The following is a 14,795-nucleotide window of genomic DNA, read 5'->3' as shown; positions in this document are numbered from 1 at the left end:
CCTTTCTAGGGAGTTTTTCCAAGCCACCGTGCTTCTACATCTGCATTGCTTGCTGTTTGGGGTTTTAGGCTGGGTTTCTGTACAGCACTTTGAGACATCAGCTGATGTACGAAGGGCTATATAAATACATTTGATTTGATTAAAATCTGCTAACCATGTGTATGTGACAAATAAAATGTGATTTGTCTTTCTCTCAGTGTCTCTCGCTCTCCATCTATCGATATATATATAAATCATATACAGTGGGGCAAAAAAGTATTTAGTCAGCCACCAATTGTGCAAGTTCTCCCACTTAAAAAGATGAGAGAGGCCTGTAATTTTCATCATAGGTACACTTCAACTATGACAGACAAAATGAGAAAAAAAAATCCAGAAAATCACATTGTAGGATTTTTTATGAATTTATTTGCAAATTATGGTGGAAAATAAGTATTTGGTCAATAACAAAAGTTTATCTCAATACTTTGTTATATACCCTTTGTTGGCAATGACAGAGGTCAAACGTTTTCTGTAAGTCTTCACAAGGTTTTCACACACTGTTGCTGGTATTTTGGCCCATTCCTCCATGCAGATCTCCTCTAGAGCAGTGATGTTTTGGGGCTATTGCTGGGCAACACGGACTTTCAACTCCCTCCAAAGATTTTCTATGGGGTTGAGATCTGGAGACTGGCTAGGCCACTCCAGGACCTTGAAATGCTTCTTACGAAGCCACTCCTTCGTTGCCCGGGCGGTGTGTTTGGGATCATTGTCATGCTGAAAGACCCAGCCATGTTTCATCTTCAATGCCCTTGCTGATGGAAGGAGGTTTTCACTCAAAATCTCACGATACATGGCCCCATTCATTCTTTCCTTTACACGGATCAGTCGTCCTGGTCCCTTTGCAGAAAAACAGCCCCAAAGCATGATGTTTCCACCCCCATGCTTCACAGTAGGTATGGTGTTCTTTGGATGCAACTCAGCATTCTTTGTCCTCCAAACACGACGAGTTGAGTTTTTACCAAAAAGTTATATTTTGGTTTCATCTGACCATATGACATTCTCCCAATCTTCTTCTGGATCATCCAAATGCTCTCTAGCAAACTTCAGACGGGCCTGGACATGTACTGGCTTAAGCAGGGGGAAACGTCTGGCACTGCAGGATTTGAGTCCCTGGCGGCGTAGTGTGTTACTGATGGTAGGCTTTGTTACTTTGGTCCCAGCTCTCTGCAGGTCATTCACTAGGTCCCCCCGTGTGGTTCTGGGATTTTTCCCCACCGTTCTTGTGATCATTTTGACCCCACGGGGTGAGATCTTGCGTGGAGCCCCAGATCGAGGGAGATTATCAGTGGTCTTGTATGTCTTCCATTTCCTAATAATTGCTCCCACAGTTGATTTCTTCAAACCAAGCTGCTTACCTATTGCAGATTCAGTCTTCCCAGCCTGGTGCAGGTCTACAATTTTGTTTCTGGTGTCCTTTGACAGCTCTTTGGTCTTGGCCATAGTGGAGTTTGGAGTGTGACTGTTTGAGGTTGTGGACAGGTGTCTTTTATACTGATAACAAGTTCAAACAGGTGCCATTAATACAGGTAACAAGTGGAAGACAGAGGAGCCTCTTAAAGAAGAAGTTACAGGTCTGTGAGAGCCAGAAATCTTGCTTGTTTGTAGGTGACCAAATACTTATTTTCCACCATAATTTGCAAATAAATTCATAAAAAATCCTACAATGTGATTTTCTGGATTTTTTTTCTCATTTTGTCTGTCATAGTTGGAAGTGTACCTATGATGAAAATTACAGGCCTCTCTCATCTTTTTAAGTGGGAGAACTTGCACAATTGGTGGCTGACTAAATACTTTTTTGCCCCACTGTATATGTGCTTATTTTCTCTCCTCCCTCTCTAGGCCATCTCCCAGCAGGACTTAGTCCACATGGCGATCCAGATCGCATGCGGGATGAGCTACCTGGCCAGAAGAGAGGTCATCCACAAAGACCTGGCCTCCAGGAACTGTGTGTAAGTATCTCTTGTGTTACCGCTAATATACCTTTTATAAAACCTACAGAAAGTATTGTATTGTATTGAGTGTTGATGGATTTGTATATTCTGCGAAGAGTTCCACCCAAAAGTTTTGTTTAAATTTAGTTCCATTTATTCATTATGAATTATACAAATATGAAAATTGCGTTCCTGGTTCTAGATCAATAAGACACTTACAATTTATACAGTACCAGTCAAAAGTTTGGACACAGCTACTCATTCAAGGGTTTTTCTATTATTTTTACTATTTTCTACATTGTAGAATAATAGTGAAGACATCAAAACTATGAAATAACACATATGGAATCATGTAGTAACCGAAAAAAGTGTTAAACCAATCCAAATATATTTTAGATTCTTCAAAGTAGCCACCCTTTGCCCTGATGACAGCTTCACACACTCAACCAGCTTCGCACACTCAACCAGCTTCGCACACTCAACCAGCTACACACACTCAACCAGCTTCCCCTGGAATGCTTTTCCAACAGTCTTGAAGGAGTTCCCACATATGCTGAGCACTTGTAGGCTGCTTTTCCTTCACTCTGCGGTCCAACTCATCCTAAACCATCTCATTTGGGTTGAGGTTGGGTGATTGTGGAGGCCAGGTCATCTGATGCAGCACTCCATCACTCTCCTTCCTGGTCAAATAGTCCTTACACAGCCTGGAGGTGTGTTGGGTCATTGTCCTGTTGAAAAACAAATGATAGTCCCACTAAGCGCAAACCAGATGGGGTGGCGTATCACTGCAGAATGCTGTGGTAGCCATGCTGGTTAAGTGTGCCTTGAATTCTAAATAAATCACCAACAGTGTCATCAGCAAAGCACCATCACACCTCCTCCTCCATGCTTCACGGTGGGAACCACACATGCGGAGATCATTCGTTCACCTACTCTGTGTCTCACAAAAATACAGCGGTTGGAACCAAAAATCGCAAAATTGGACTCATCAGACCAAAGGACATATTTCCACCGCTCTAATGTCCATTGCTCGTGTTTCTTGTCCCCAGCAAGTCTCTTCTTCTTATTTGTGTCCTTTAGTAGTGGTTTCTTTGCAGTAATTCAAACAGGAAGGCCTGATTCACGCAGTCTCCTCTGAACAGTTGATGTTGAGATGTGTCTGTTACTTGAACTCTATGGAGCATTTATTTGGGCTGTAATTTCTGAAACTTTGAATTTCTTGAAAGTCCAAGAAGACTCGAGGCTGTAATCGCTGCCAAAGGTGCTTCAACAAAGTACGGAGTAAAGGGTCTGAATACTTATGTAAATGTGATATTTCAGTTTGTATTTTTTTTAAACATTTGCATACACATTTAAAAAAAAAAAAAAAAAAATGTTTTTGCTTTGCCGTTATGGGTTATTGTGTGTAGATTGATGAATACTTTTTGGGCAGTAATGAGAATAAGAATAAGGCTGTAATGTAACAAAATGTGGAAAAAGTCAAGGGGTCTGAATACTTTCCGAATACACTGTAGCTACCTCAAATACCCAAGTGCCCCGTTGATCTGGTACTTCCTGTATATACAGTTACATTCACTTAGGTTGGAGTCATTAAAACTCGTTTTTCAACCACTCCACACATTTCTTGTTAACAAACTATAGTTTTGGCAAGTCGGTTAGGACATCTACTTTGTGCGTGACACAAGTCATTTTTCCAACAATTGTTTACAGACATATTATTTCACTCATAATTCACTGTATCACAATTCCAGTGGGTCAGAAGTTTACATACACTAAGTTGACTGTGCCTTTAAACAGCTTGGAAAATTCCAGAAAATGATGTCATGGCTTTAGAAGCTTCTGATAGGCTAATTGACATAATTTGAGGCAATTGGAGGTGTACCTGTGGATGTATTACAAGGCCTACCTTCAGTGCCTCTTTGCTTGACATCATGGGAAAATAAAAAGAAATCAGCCAAAACCTTAGAAAAAAAATTGTAGACATCCACAAGTCTGCTTCATCCTTGGGAGCAATTTCCAAATGCCTGAAGGAACCACGTTCATCTGTATAAACAATAGTACACAAGTATAAACACCATGGGACCACGCAGCCATCATACCGCTCAGGAAGGAGATGCGTTCTGTCTCCTAGAGATGAACGTACTTTGGTGCGAAAAGTGCAAATCAATCCCAGAACAACTGCAAAGGACCTTGTGAAGATGCTGGAGGAAACAGGTACAAAAGTATCTATGTCCACAGTAAAACGAGTCCTATATCGACATAACCTGAAAGGCCGCTCAGCAAGGAAGAAGCCACTGCTCCAAAACCACCATAAAAAAGCAGACTACGGTTTTCAACTGCACATGGGGACAAAGATCGTACTTTTTGGAGAAATGTCCTCTGGTCTGATGAAACAAAAATATACCTTTTTGGCCATAATGACCATCGTTATGTTTGGAGGAAAAAGGGGGAGGCTTGCAAGCCGATGAACACCATCCCAACCGTGAAGCACGGGGGTGGCAGCATCATGTTGTGGGGTTGCTTTGCTGCAGGAGGGACTGGTGCACTTCGCAAAATAGATGACATCATGAGGTAGGAAAATGATGTGGATATATTGAAGCAACATCTCAAGACATCAGTCAGGAAGTTCAAGCTTGGTCGCAAATGGGTCTTCCAAATGGACAATGATCCCAAGCATACTTCCAAAGTTGTGGCAAAATGGCTTAAGGACAACAAAGTCAAGGTATTTGAGTGGCCATCACAAAGCCCTGACCTCAATCCTATAGAAAATGTGTGAGCAGAACTGAAAAAGTGTGTGTGAGCAAGGAGGCCTACAAACCTGACTCAGTTACACCAGCTCTGTCAGGAGGAATGGGCCAAAATTCACCCAACTTATTGTGGGAAGCTTGTGGAAGGCAACCCGAAACGTTTGACCCAAGTTAAACAATTTAAAGGCAATGCTACCAAATACTAATTGAGTGTATGTAAACTTCTGACCCACTGGGAATGTGATGAAAGAAATAAAAGCTGAAATAAATAATTCTATCAACTATTATTCTGACATTTCACATTCTTAAAATAAAGTGGTGATCCTAACTGACCTAAGACAGGCAATTTTTACTAGGATTAAATGTCAGGAATTGTGAAAAACTGAGTTTTTAAATGTATTTGACTGAGGTATATGTAAACTTCCGACTTCAACTGTAAACACAAGTACGTGGACACCCCTTCAAATCAGATCTGCTACTTCCTGTATATAGCTCCACATTGATCTGGTACTTCCTGTATATAGCTCCACATTGATCTGGTACTCCCTGTATATAGCTACACATTGATCTGGTAGCTGTATATAACTCCACATTGATCTGGCACTCCCTGTATATAGCTCCACATTGATCTGGTACTGGTACTTCCTGTATATAGCTCCACATTGATCTGGTACTCCCTGTATATAGCTTCACATTGATCTGGTACTGGTACTCCCTGTATATAGCTCCACATTGATCTGGTACTGGTACTTCCTGTATATAGCTCCACATTGATCTGGTACTGCTACTCCCTGTATATAGCTCCACATTGATCTGGTACTCCCTGTATATAGCAAATACAAGCTCCATTCTTGTATTTTATTTGATTCCTCATGTTACTATAGAACTATTTTTTTACTCTGCATCGCAGGGAAGATCTCGAAGCAAGCATTTCACTGTAAAGTCTACAACCCGTTGTATTCGCTGCGTGTCATATAAAGTCTATTGTAGAAGGTTAACCTTGTTCCCCCCTCCTCCCTGGTAGTATTGACGACAGCATGCAGGTGAAGATCTGTGACAACGCGCTGTCTAGAGACCTGTTCCCCATGGACTACCACTGTCTGGGAGACAACGAGAACAGGCCGGTCCGCTGGATGGCCCTGGAGAGCCTGCTCAACCATGACTTCTCTAGTGCTAGTGATGTGGTGAGAACACACACACACACACAGCTACTGTAGACAGTCAGGAAGCTACTGTAGACAGTCAGGAAGCTACTGTAGACAGTCAGGAAGCTACTGTAGACAGTCAGGAAGCTACTGTAGACAGTCAGGAAGCTACTGTAGACAGTCAGGAAGCTACTGTAGACAGTCAGGAAGCTACTGTAGACAGTCAGGACGCTAGCTCAGGTTTCATGGGATTCTACTTTTATAGAATGAGCCAGACTTCCCTCATACCTGACCTCCTCATTCCTACTGTGGGTCTGGTGCTCTCCCTCCGCACCCCTCCCTCTGGGATTAAATCATCCCCTCTGGGATTAAATCATCCCCTCCTTCCCTCTGGGGTTAAATCATCCCCTCCCTCTGGGATTAAATCATCCCCTCCCTCTGGGATTAAATCATCCCCTCTGGGATTAAATCATCCCCTCCTTCCCTCTGGGGTTAAATCATCCCCTCCCTCTGGGATTAAATCATCCCCATCCTCTGGGATTAAATCATCCCTTCCCTCTGGGGTTAAATCATCCCTTCCCTCTGGGATTAAATCATCCCCTCCTTCCCTCTGGGGTTAAATCATCCCTTCCCTCTGGGATTAAATCATCCCCTCCTTCCCTCTGGGATTAAATCATCCCTTCCCTCTGGGGTTAAATCATCCCTTCCCTCTGGGATTAAATCATCCCCTCCTTCCCTCTGGGGTTAAATCATCCCCTCCTTCCCTCTGGGGTTAAATCATCCCCTCCTTCCCTCTGGGATTAAATCATCCCCTCCTTCCCTCTGGGGTTAAATCATCCCCTCCTTCCCTCTGGGGTTAAATCATCCCCTCCTTCCCTCTGGGATTAAATCATCCCCTCCTTCCCTCTGGGGTTAAATCATCCCCTCCCTCCCTCTCTTTATATTATCCACTCCCTGTCAGGACTTCCTCTAAAACTCGCTGGGTCATAGGTTACGACACACACGTTACTGTTAATGAACCAGAGTTACACACACACAGTCACGTCACGATGACTCTCAAGTGGCGGTAGTAGACACTGTTTCCTTCTGAGTCACACAGTGAAGATAAAAGGACACACCTCAGACTTTCTCCTAAGTCTTTCATTGATGTCAAAGGGAGATTTTCGCACAGAGCGTGCGTCTCAAGTCTGTCTACCGCCTCCGATGAGCTTCTGGTTCAACTCTCATTGTTATATAATCTTCTGAAGATGACTGATGAATGAATCGGTGATTTGGTTCCAAAAACCATAATTATGTTTATATGATTGACGTTCATATTTATACTCTACTGGACTAGTCTTCTCGTGTTCTGTTGTTTGGAAATAGGAAATGGATTAAAAAGCTCAAGTTAGATAGATTCAGTATGTTGAGAGTTGTAGCCAGTAGCTACCTTGGTTCTGATGTCTTCCTGTTTTCAAGCACTGCAGTGGAATGCTTTGTTCAACCGTTGGTGCTGTCTAGGCTGGACAGAACATAACTTTCCGTGACACTGATCTCACACCGAGACACCTTGACCCTAATATATCACATTGCTGTAACACATTATCACCTGATTTAAAATCCTATGTAATGCAGATACGTTGTGTTTTGTCCAGCTGTCTCTGAGTCCTAGTTTGTGTCCGTCTGCCTACATGTGTAGCTAATGTTGCACAGAAACAATGGTCAGTAGAGATGGCACACAATACATATGACTTACTGTATGTGTCATCCTGTCTTGTTGGTCATATGGATGACTGTCCGTCCCAAATTAATAGATTTTCTAGAACGAGAAAAATCCCTCAGACAGACATTCTAGTAATTTTATTTCTATTGTCTGTGGTCTGACCTATAACCTCTGACCTTGTATTCTGACCTCTGACCTTGTCCCTGTTCCTCAGTGGGCGTTTGGTGTGACCCTGTGGGAGTTGATGACCTTGGGACAGACCCCCTACGTCGACATCGACCCCTTCGAGATGGCAGCCTATCTGAAGGATGGATACAGAATAGCACAGCCAATCAACTGTCCCGATGAACTGTAAGTAAAAAAGCTGGGGCCAATCAACTGTCCCGATTTTAACTGAAACACACACACCTGGTTCTCATGTACAATCTGATTAGGGCTGTTAAACTGTTTTGTCTTTTAATTGATTAAGTTTCATCACGGTTGACTGTGGGAATCCTCCAGAGGGTTGACTGCGGGAATCCTCCAGAGGGTTGACTGCGGGAATCCTCCAGAGGGTTGACTGTGGGAATCCTCCAGAGGGTTGACTGTGGGAACCCTCCAGAGGGTTGACTGTGGGAATCCTCCAGAGGGTTGACTGTGGGAATCCTCCAGAGGGTTGACTGTGGGATCCTCCAGAGGGTTGACTGTGGGATCCTCCAGAGGGTTGACTGTGGGAATCCTCCAGAGGGTTGACTGTGGGAACCCTCCAGAGGGTTGACTGTGGGAACCCTCCAGAGGGTTGACTGTGGGAACCCTCCAGAGGGTTGACTGTGGGAACCCTCCAGAGGGTTGACTGTGGGAACCCTCCAGAGGGTTGACTGTGGGAACCCTCCAGAGGGTTGACTGTTGGAACCCTCCAGAGGGTTGACTGTTGGAACCCTCCAGAGGGTTGACTGCGGGAACCCTCCAGAGGGTTGACTGCGGGAACCCTCCAGAGGGTTGACTGCGTGAACCCTCCAGAGGGACACACACACAGCCCCTGTCAAGGAGTCTCTGTTTGCATGGATTATTCTAGAACTGTAACAGTCCAGCAACAGCCAGTCATCCATCTATCGACATCATTCATTACTGAGTCTTATCCTGACCCGTGTGGTTCCTGCTATGCGTTCCAAATTCCACCCTATATCCTATGAAGTGCACTACGTAGTGTCAAACGTAATGACCTGTAGGGCATTGGGGGCCATTTGGAACGCATAGAAGGAATCCCACAAGGGTCAGGGCTCCGAGGCTGCGATCCAAATGACATCCTATTCCCTACAAGTACACTACGTTCGACCAGCATCCTAATTAGGGAATAGTGTGTGGCATTTGGGATACCGCCTGGGGCCGTTTTGCCGTTTATTGTCCCCACTACAACGCCATATGATTTACAGTTGGATGAGCGGCCACTAGCAGAGGAGATGTTGTTCAGACTGTTATCGAGGGAGCTGAACATGTACTCCTTCAGAAACAGTGTTGAATTGGATCTTTCCACCAAAATAGAACAATAGACCATGAGGGATGGTATGATGACCCGTGGCACTGCACCAGGGATGGTATGGTGACCCGTGGCACTGCACCAGTGATGGTATGGTGACCCGTGGCACTGCACCAGTGATGGTATGGTGACCCGTGGCACTGCACCAGTGATGGTATGGTGACCCGTGGCACTGCACCAGGGATGGTATGGTGACCCGTGGCACTGCACCAGTGATGGTATGATGACCCGTGGCACTGCACCAGTGATGGTATGGTGACCCGTGGCACTGCACCAGTGATGGTATGGTGACCCGTGGCACTGCACCAGTGATGGTATGGTGACCCGTGGCACTGCACCAGTGATGGTATGATGACCCGTGGCACTGCACCAGTGATGGTATGATGACCCGTGGCACTGCACCAGTGATGGGATGGTGACCCGTGGCACTGCACCAGTGATGGTATGGTGACCCGTGGCACTGCACCAGGGATGGTATGGTGACCCGTGGCACTGCACCAGTGATGGTATGATGTTGGTACTGCACCAATGGTAGTATGATGTATTGTGTTGGTACTTCACCAATGGTAGTATGATGTATTGTGTTGGTACTGCACCAATGATAGTGTGGTGTATTGTGTTGGTACTGCACCAATGATGGTATGGTGTATTGTGTTGGTACTGCACCAATGATAATATGGTGTATTGTGTTGGTACTGCACCAATGGTAGTATGGTGTATTGTGTTGGTACTGCACCAATGATAGTATGGTGTATTGTGTTGGTACTGCACCAATGGTAATATGGTGTATTTTGTTGGTACTGCACCAATGATGGTATGGTGTATTGTGTTGGTACTGCACCAATGATAGTATGGTGTATTGTGTTGGTACTGCACCAATGATAGTATGGTGTATTGTGTTGGTACTGCACCAATGGTAATATGGTGTATTTTGTTGGTACTGCACCAATGATGGTATGGTGTATTGTGTTGGTACTGCACCAATGATAGTGTGGTGTATTGTGTTGGTACTGCACCAATGATAGTATGGTGTATTGTGTTGGTACTGCACCAATGATAATATGGTGTATTGTGTTGGTACTGCACCAATGATAGTATGGTGTATTGTATTGGTACTGCACCAATGATAGTGTGGTGTTTTGTGTTGGTACTGCACCAATGATAGTATGGTGTATTGTGTTGGTACTGCACCAGTGATGGTATGATGACCCGTGGCACTGCACCAGTGATGGTATGGTGACCCGTGGCACTGCACCAGTGATGGTATGGTGACCCGTGGCCCTGCACCAGTGATGGTATGGTGACCCGTGGCCCTGCACCAGTGATGGTATGGTGACCCGTGGCCCTGCACCAGTGATGGTATGGTGACCCGTGGCCCTGCACCAGTGATGGTATGGTGACCCGTGGCACTGCACCAATGGTAGTATGATGTTGGTACTGCACCAATGATAGTATGGTGTATTGTGTTGGTACTGCACCAATGGTAGTATGATGTTGGTACTGCACCAATGGTAGTATGGTGTATTGTGTTGGTACTGCACCAATGATAGTATGGTGTATTGTGTTGGTACTGCACCAATGATAGTATGATGTTGGTACTGCACCAATGATAGTATGGTGTATTGTGTTGGTACTGCACCAATGATAGTATGATGTTGGTACTGCACCAATGGTAGTATGGTGTATTGTGTTGGTACTGCACCAATGATAGTATGGTGTATTGTGTTGGTACTGCACCAATGATAGTATGGTGTATTGTGTTGGTACTGCACCAATGATAGTATTATGTATTGTGTTGGTACTGCACCAATGATGGTATGGTGTATTTTGTTGGTACTGCACCAATGATAGTATGGTGTATTGTGTTGGTACTGCACCAATGATAGTATGGTGTATTGTGTTGGTACTGCACCAATGATAGTATGGTGTATTGTGTTGGTACTGCACCAATGATAGTATGATGTTGGTACTGCACCAATGATAGTATGGTGTATTGTGTTGGTACTGCACCAATGGTAGTATGGTGTATTGTGTTGGTACTGCACCAATGATAGTATGGTGTTTTGTGTTGGTACTGCACCAATGATAGTATGATGTTGGTACTGCACCAATGGTAGTATGGTGTATTGTGTTGGTACTGCACCAATGATAGTATGGTGTATTGTGTTGGTACTGCACCAATGATAGTATGGTGTATTGTGTTGGTACTGCACCAATGATAGTATGATGTTGGTACTGCACCAATGGTAGTATGGTGTATTGTGTTGGTACTGCACCAATGATAGTATGGTGTATTGTGTTGGTACTGCACCAATGATAGTATTATGTATTGTGTTGGTACTGCACCAATGATGGTATGGTGTATTTTGTTGGTACTGCACCAATGATAGTATGGTGTATTGTGTTGGTACTGCACCAATGATAGTATGGTGTATTGTGTTGGTACTGCACCAATGATAGTATGGTGTATTGTGTTGGTACTGCACCAATGATAGTATGATGTTGGTACTGCACCAATGATAGTATGGTGTATTGTGTTGGTACTGCACCAATGGTAGTATGGTGTATTGTGTTGGTACTGCACCAATGATAGTATGGTGTATTGTGTTGGTACTGCACCAATGATGGTATGATGTATTGTGTTGGTACTGCACCAATGATATTATGGTGTATTGTGTTGGTACTGCACCAATGATAGTATGGTGTATTGTGTTGGTACTGCACCAATGATGGTATGATGTATTGTGTTGGTACTGCACCAATGATAGTATGGTGTATTGTGTTTTCTTAGTTGTGGTTTCTCTGACGACCCATTGTAGTGAGTGTCCTTGGGACTGTGAGCCTTAAATTCCCAATATTGGATTTTGATCAGCAGTTTTTGTATTTTGTTGTTGTTGTTGTACATGTTGTGCTATTTAGTTCACATTTTGAAGTCCTGGGTTTTGATTCAACATACACTGTGCGATGAGCTAGTCTAAATGGCCCTAAATGGCTTGACCTAGCTAATTCTCTGTTTCTCTCTCGTTCTCTCTGTAGGTTTGCGGTGATGGCGTGTTGCTGGGCCCTTGATCCAGAGGAGAGGCCTAAGTTCCAGCAGCTTGTCCAGTGTCTGACGGAGTTCCATGCAGCGTTGGGGGCTTACGTGTAAAATCCACCCCCAGGCTTGTGTTACGGACCAGGCCCGAAGGCCCAGCAGGCCCAGGAGTTACTGAACAGCACTAATCACCATGAGGAATACATTTACAAACTCTTGTGCCTTATTAAAAAGAAAGAACAGACTTTCATCATCATGACAATGTTTTGTAAAGTCTAGATTTTTTTTTTTTTTGTATGTAGTTGAAACACATTTCCGTTGTGTAGTCGAAGTGGAAATAATTGGTATTTCTGGGATTTGTGGAGGCTTCAAGCTGTTCTCTCAGCCAAGTACCAAGGATTCTCTTTCTGAGGTCGTCATTTTTCCCATCATGCATCACAAGCTTCCAGAATAGACCTATACCCTCTCTATGAAAGAAAACCCACAAGGACGTCACTGCACACATCCACTCTTTTGGTAAAAATGTGCCGACAAGCCGCGGCCGCCATTTTCCTAACGACTACGCTCTGAGGACCTGTTTTTAAAGACACACCATGCTAATATGTTGTGTTCTACCGTTTTTTTTTTGTGTGTGTGTGTGTTTTTAGAGAACTAGAGATGTTCATTTATGGTTGTAGATCTATTTTTCAGTGAGAGGATGACAACACAGCAGATTAAGCTTTAATGTACAGGACAGTGGTAGGGTACCAAAGTAGACCGAGGGTTTGCTTCTCTAATTGCACCCTGGTCCCTACATTGGCCCCCACACAGACCTCTGGTCTAAAGTGGTGCACTATATAGGGAATCGGGTGCCATTTTGGGACTTGGATAAAGGTTTGTCTGTGTATTATAGAGATGTTTGTTTCTCTCCGTCGTGGTGTGGTAAACTCACGGTAGGTACGGAAGGCTTCCCTGGGGATCGAACGGGCAAGTCGCCTAAGCAGATCTACTCTGCTGGACTTGTTGTGGATAATGACTTGTGCTGTTGGTCTCTCGTCTCGTCTCGTCCTGATCTCCACTGAAGGACCTACTGAACATTTGTGTTACACACATTAGTTTCCCTTTTCCTTTGGGAGACGTGCCAATGGGAGCGGCTAGCGTAGCTGACGATACTGTCGTCCCATCCCATGATCTCCTCAGCATCCGTTCAAGTCAGTAGTGTGGATGCCTACCACAGGCCTGCGACGGTACACTACATACCCTTAATGGACTTCAGAGATGTATGCTATAATGGATCGGTGTTGTGTCTTCCACCATCGTCCTCCTTTTTAGATGTTCACTATCACGACTATCAATTCAAATCTCACAAATATCTGGGGGAACGAATATCTAACAAGGTTGTCATTTATTATTATTATTATTCCTTGTTTTTGACTTTGACGGTTCTGTCAGAACAAAACCCAGGTTGCCAAACACACGCTGTTTTGAGAATGAGAAAATATTAATTTGTACTAGAACACTAATAATCACTGTGAAAATCAGAATAACGGCCAATCTGGCAACATTATGGCCAAGCTCTGGTCCAAGACGTGACGTGCTGCTTTTTTCACGCTGAGCCCTTTGACCAGAGCAATATCACACCAACCTGGCAACAACATCATGGCCTAATCTTTTATTTTCACATCTAAAATCTGTCTGATTTGTCTTCAAGATCACTGCATGTTAAATTTAAAGGGTGTTCATTCTGTCAACTGAAATGCATACAAATTAAACGGGACCCTTGAAAATAAACAGGCTTTTCATTTTCTTATTCATGTGGTCTGACTCATTTTATTTCAAAGACTGGTTCATCTTAAATGACACCCTATTCCCTTTATAGTGCACTACTTTGGGCACTTAGGGCTCTGGTACAAAGTAGTTCACTAAAAGCCAGATTCAGACTTAGGACATTTTTGTTTAATCTTTTTTACATTTATTTAACTAGGCAAGTCCGTTAAGAACAAATTCTTATTTTCAATGACGGCCTAGGAACAGTGGGTTAACTGCCTTGTTCAGGGGCAGAACGACAGATTTGTACCTTGTCCGCTCGGGGAATCGATTTTGCAACCTTTCGGTTACTAGTCCAACGCTCTAACCGCTAGGCTACCTACCCGCCCCCCTTTGACCAGAGCAATATCACACCAACCTGGCAACTTCAAGGCCTAATCTTATTTTCAACTACGTCTTACCTACGCACTTCTCAGTAGTTGATATTCAGACTTACCTTATGGAGGTGTGTAATGGGCTTTGCAGGCCTGGTTCCCTTGCGCATTGAATAGATTTTATTAAACTGTTGAAAACCCTCCCACTTGCTTGCCAACTGTTAGCGCTGTACTGTCATTTTGCGCATGGCTGCAGAAGCCTATAGCTTGGGTCTCTACCTTTTCATCCCAAGTTGTAAGGCACAGCATTTCATAGACTTCACTGTGGAAGAGGTGATATGTTGATATGCCTTAGTTTGCTGCTATAAGACTGGGTTTCACATTTGTCTCCAGAGTTTACAAGGTAAAATAGATCTAAAACAAGTGTCATTTATATCTACAATTCCCTTCTCCAAAAGGATGACTCCTTTACCTAGCTGTTATCAATAGCTCTTATCAAGTAGTAAATTACAGTGCGTGGAAAATGCTGTTATTTCTCATCAGGAAAAAATAAGTACACTG

The 14,795-nt window shown here is 43.9% G+C and overlaps 1 protein-coding gene across 2 annotated transcripts in view; it reads left to right on the top strand.

Moving 5' to 3' along the window:
* The window catches only part of LOC139539405 (tyrosine-protein kinase RYK-like), a 180,687-nt gene extending 166,784 nt beyond the window's left edge, over nt 1–13,903 (top strand). Inside the window, exons 13-16 of one of the 2 annotated variants that reach the window (XM_071342306.1) lie at nt 1,879–1,988; nt 5,742–5,901; nt 7,779–7,915; nt 12,117–13,903. In XM_071342306.1, coding sequence (XP_071198407.1) covers nt 1,879–1,988; nt 5,742–5,901; nt 7,779–7,915; nt 12,117–12,228 — 519 coding nt within the window. In that variant the 3' untranslated portion in view covers nt 12,229–13,903. The remainder of the gene's footprint in view (nt 1–1,878; nt 1,989–5,741; nt 5,902–7,778; nt 7,916–12,116) is intronic. The other variant, XM_071342307.1, reaches the window with a different exon arrangement.
* Nucleotides 13,904–14,795: the final 892 nt, after the last annotated feature.

This window comes from Salvelinus alpinus, chromosome 15, assembly GCF_045679555.1.
Source record: "Salvelinus alpinus chromosome 15, SLU_Salpinus.1, whole genome shotgun sequence".
NCBI lineage: Eukaryota > Metazoa > Chordata > Actinopteri > Salmoniformes > Salmonidae > Salvelinus > Salvelinus alpinus.
This window is presented reverse-complemented; position numbering and strand designations above follow the sequence as displayed.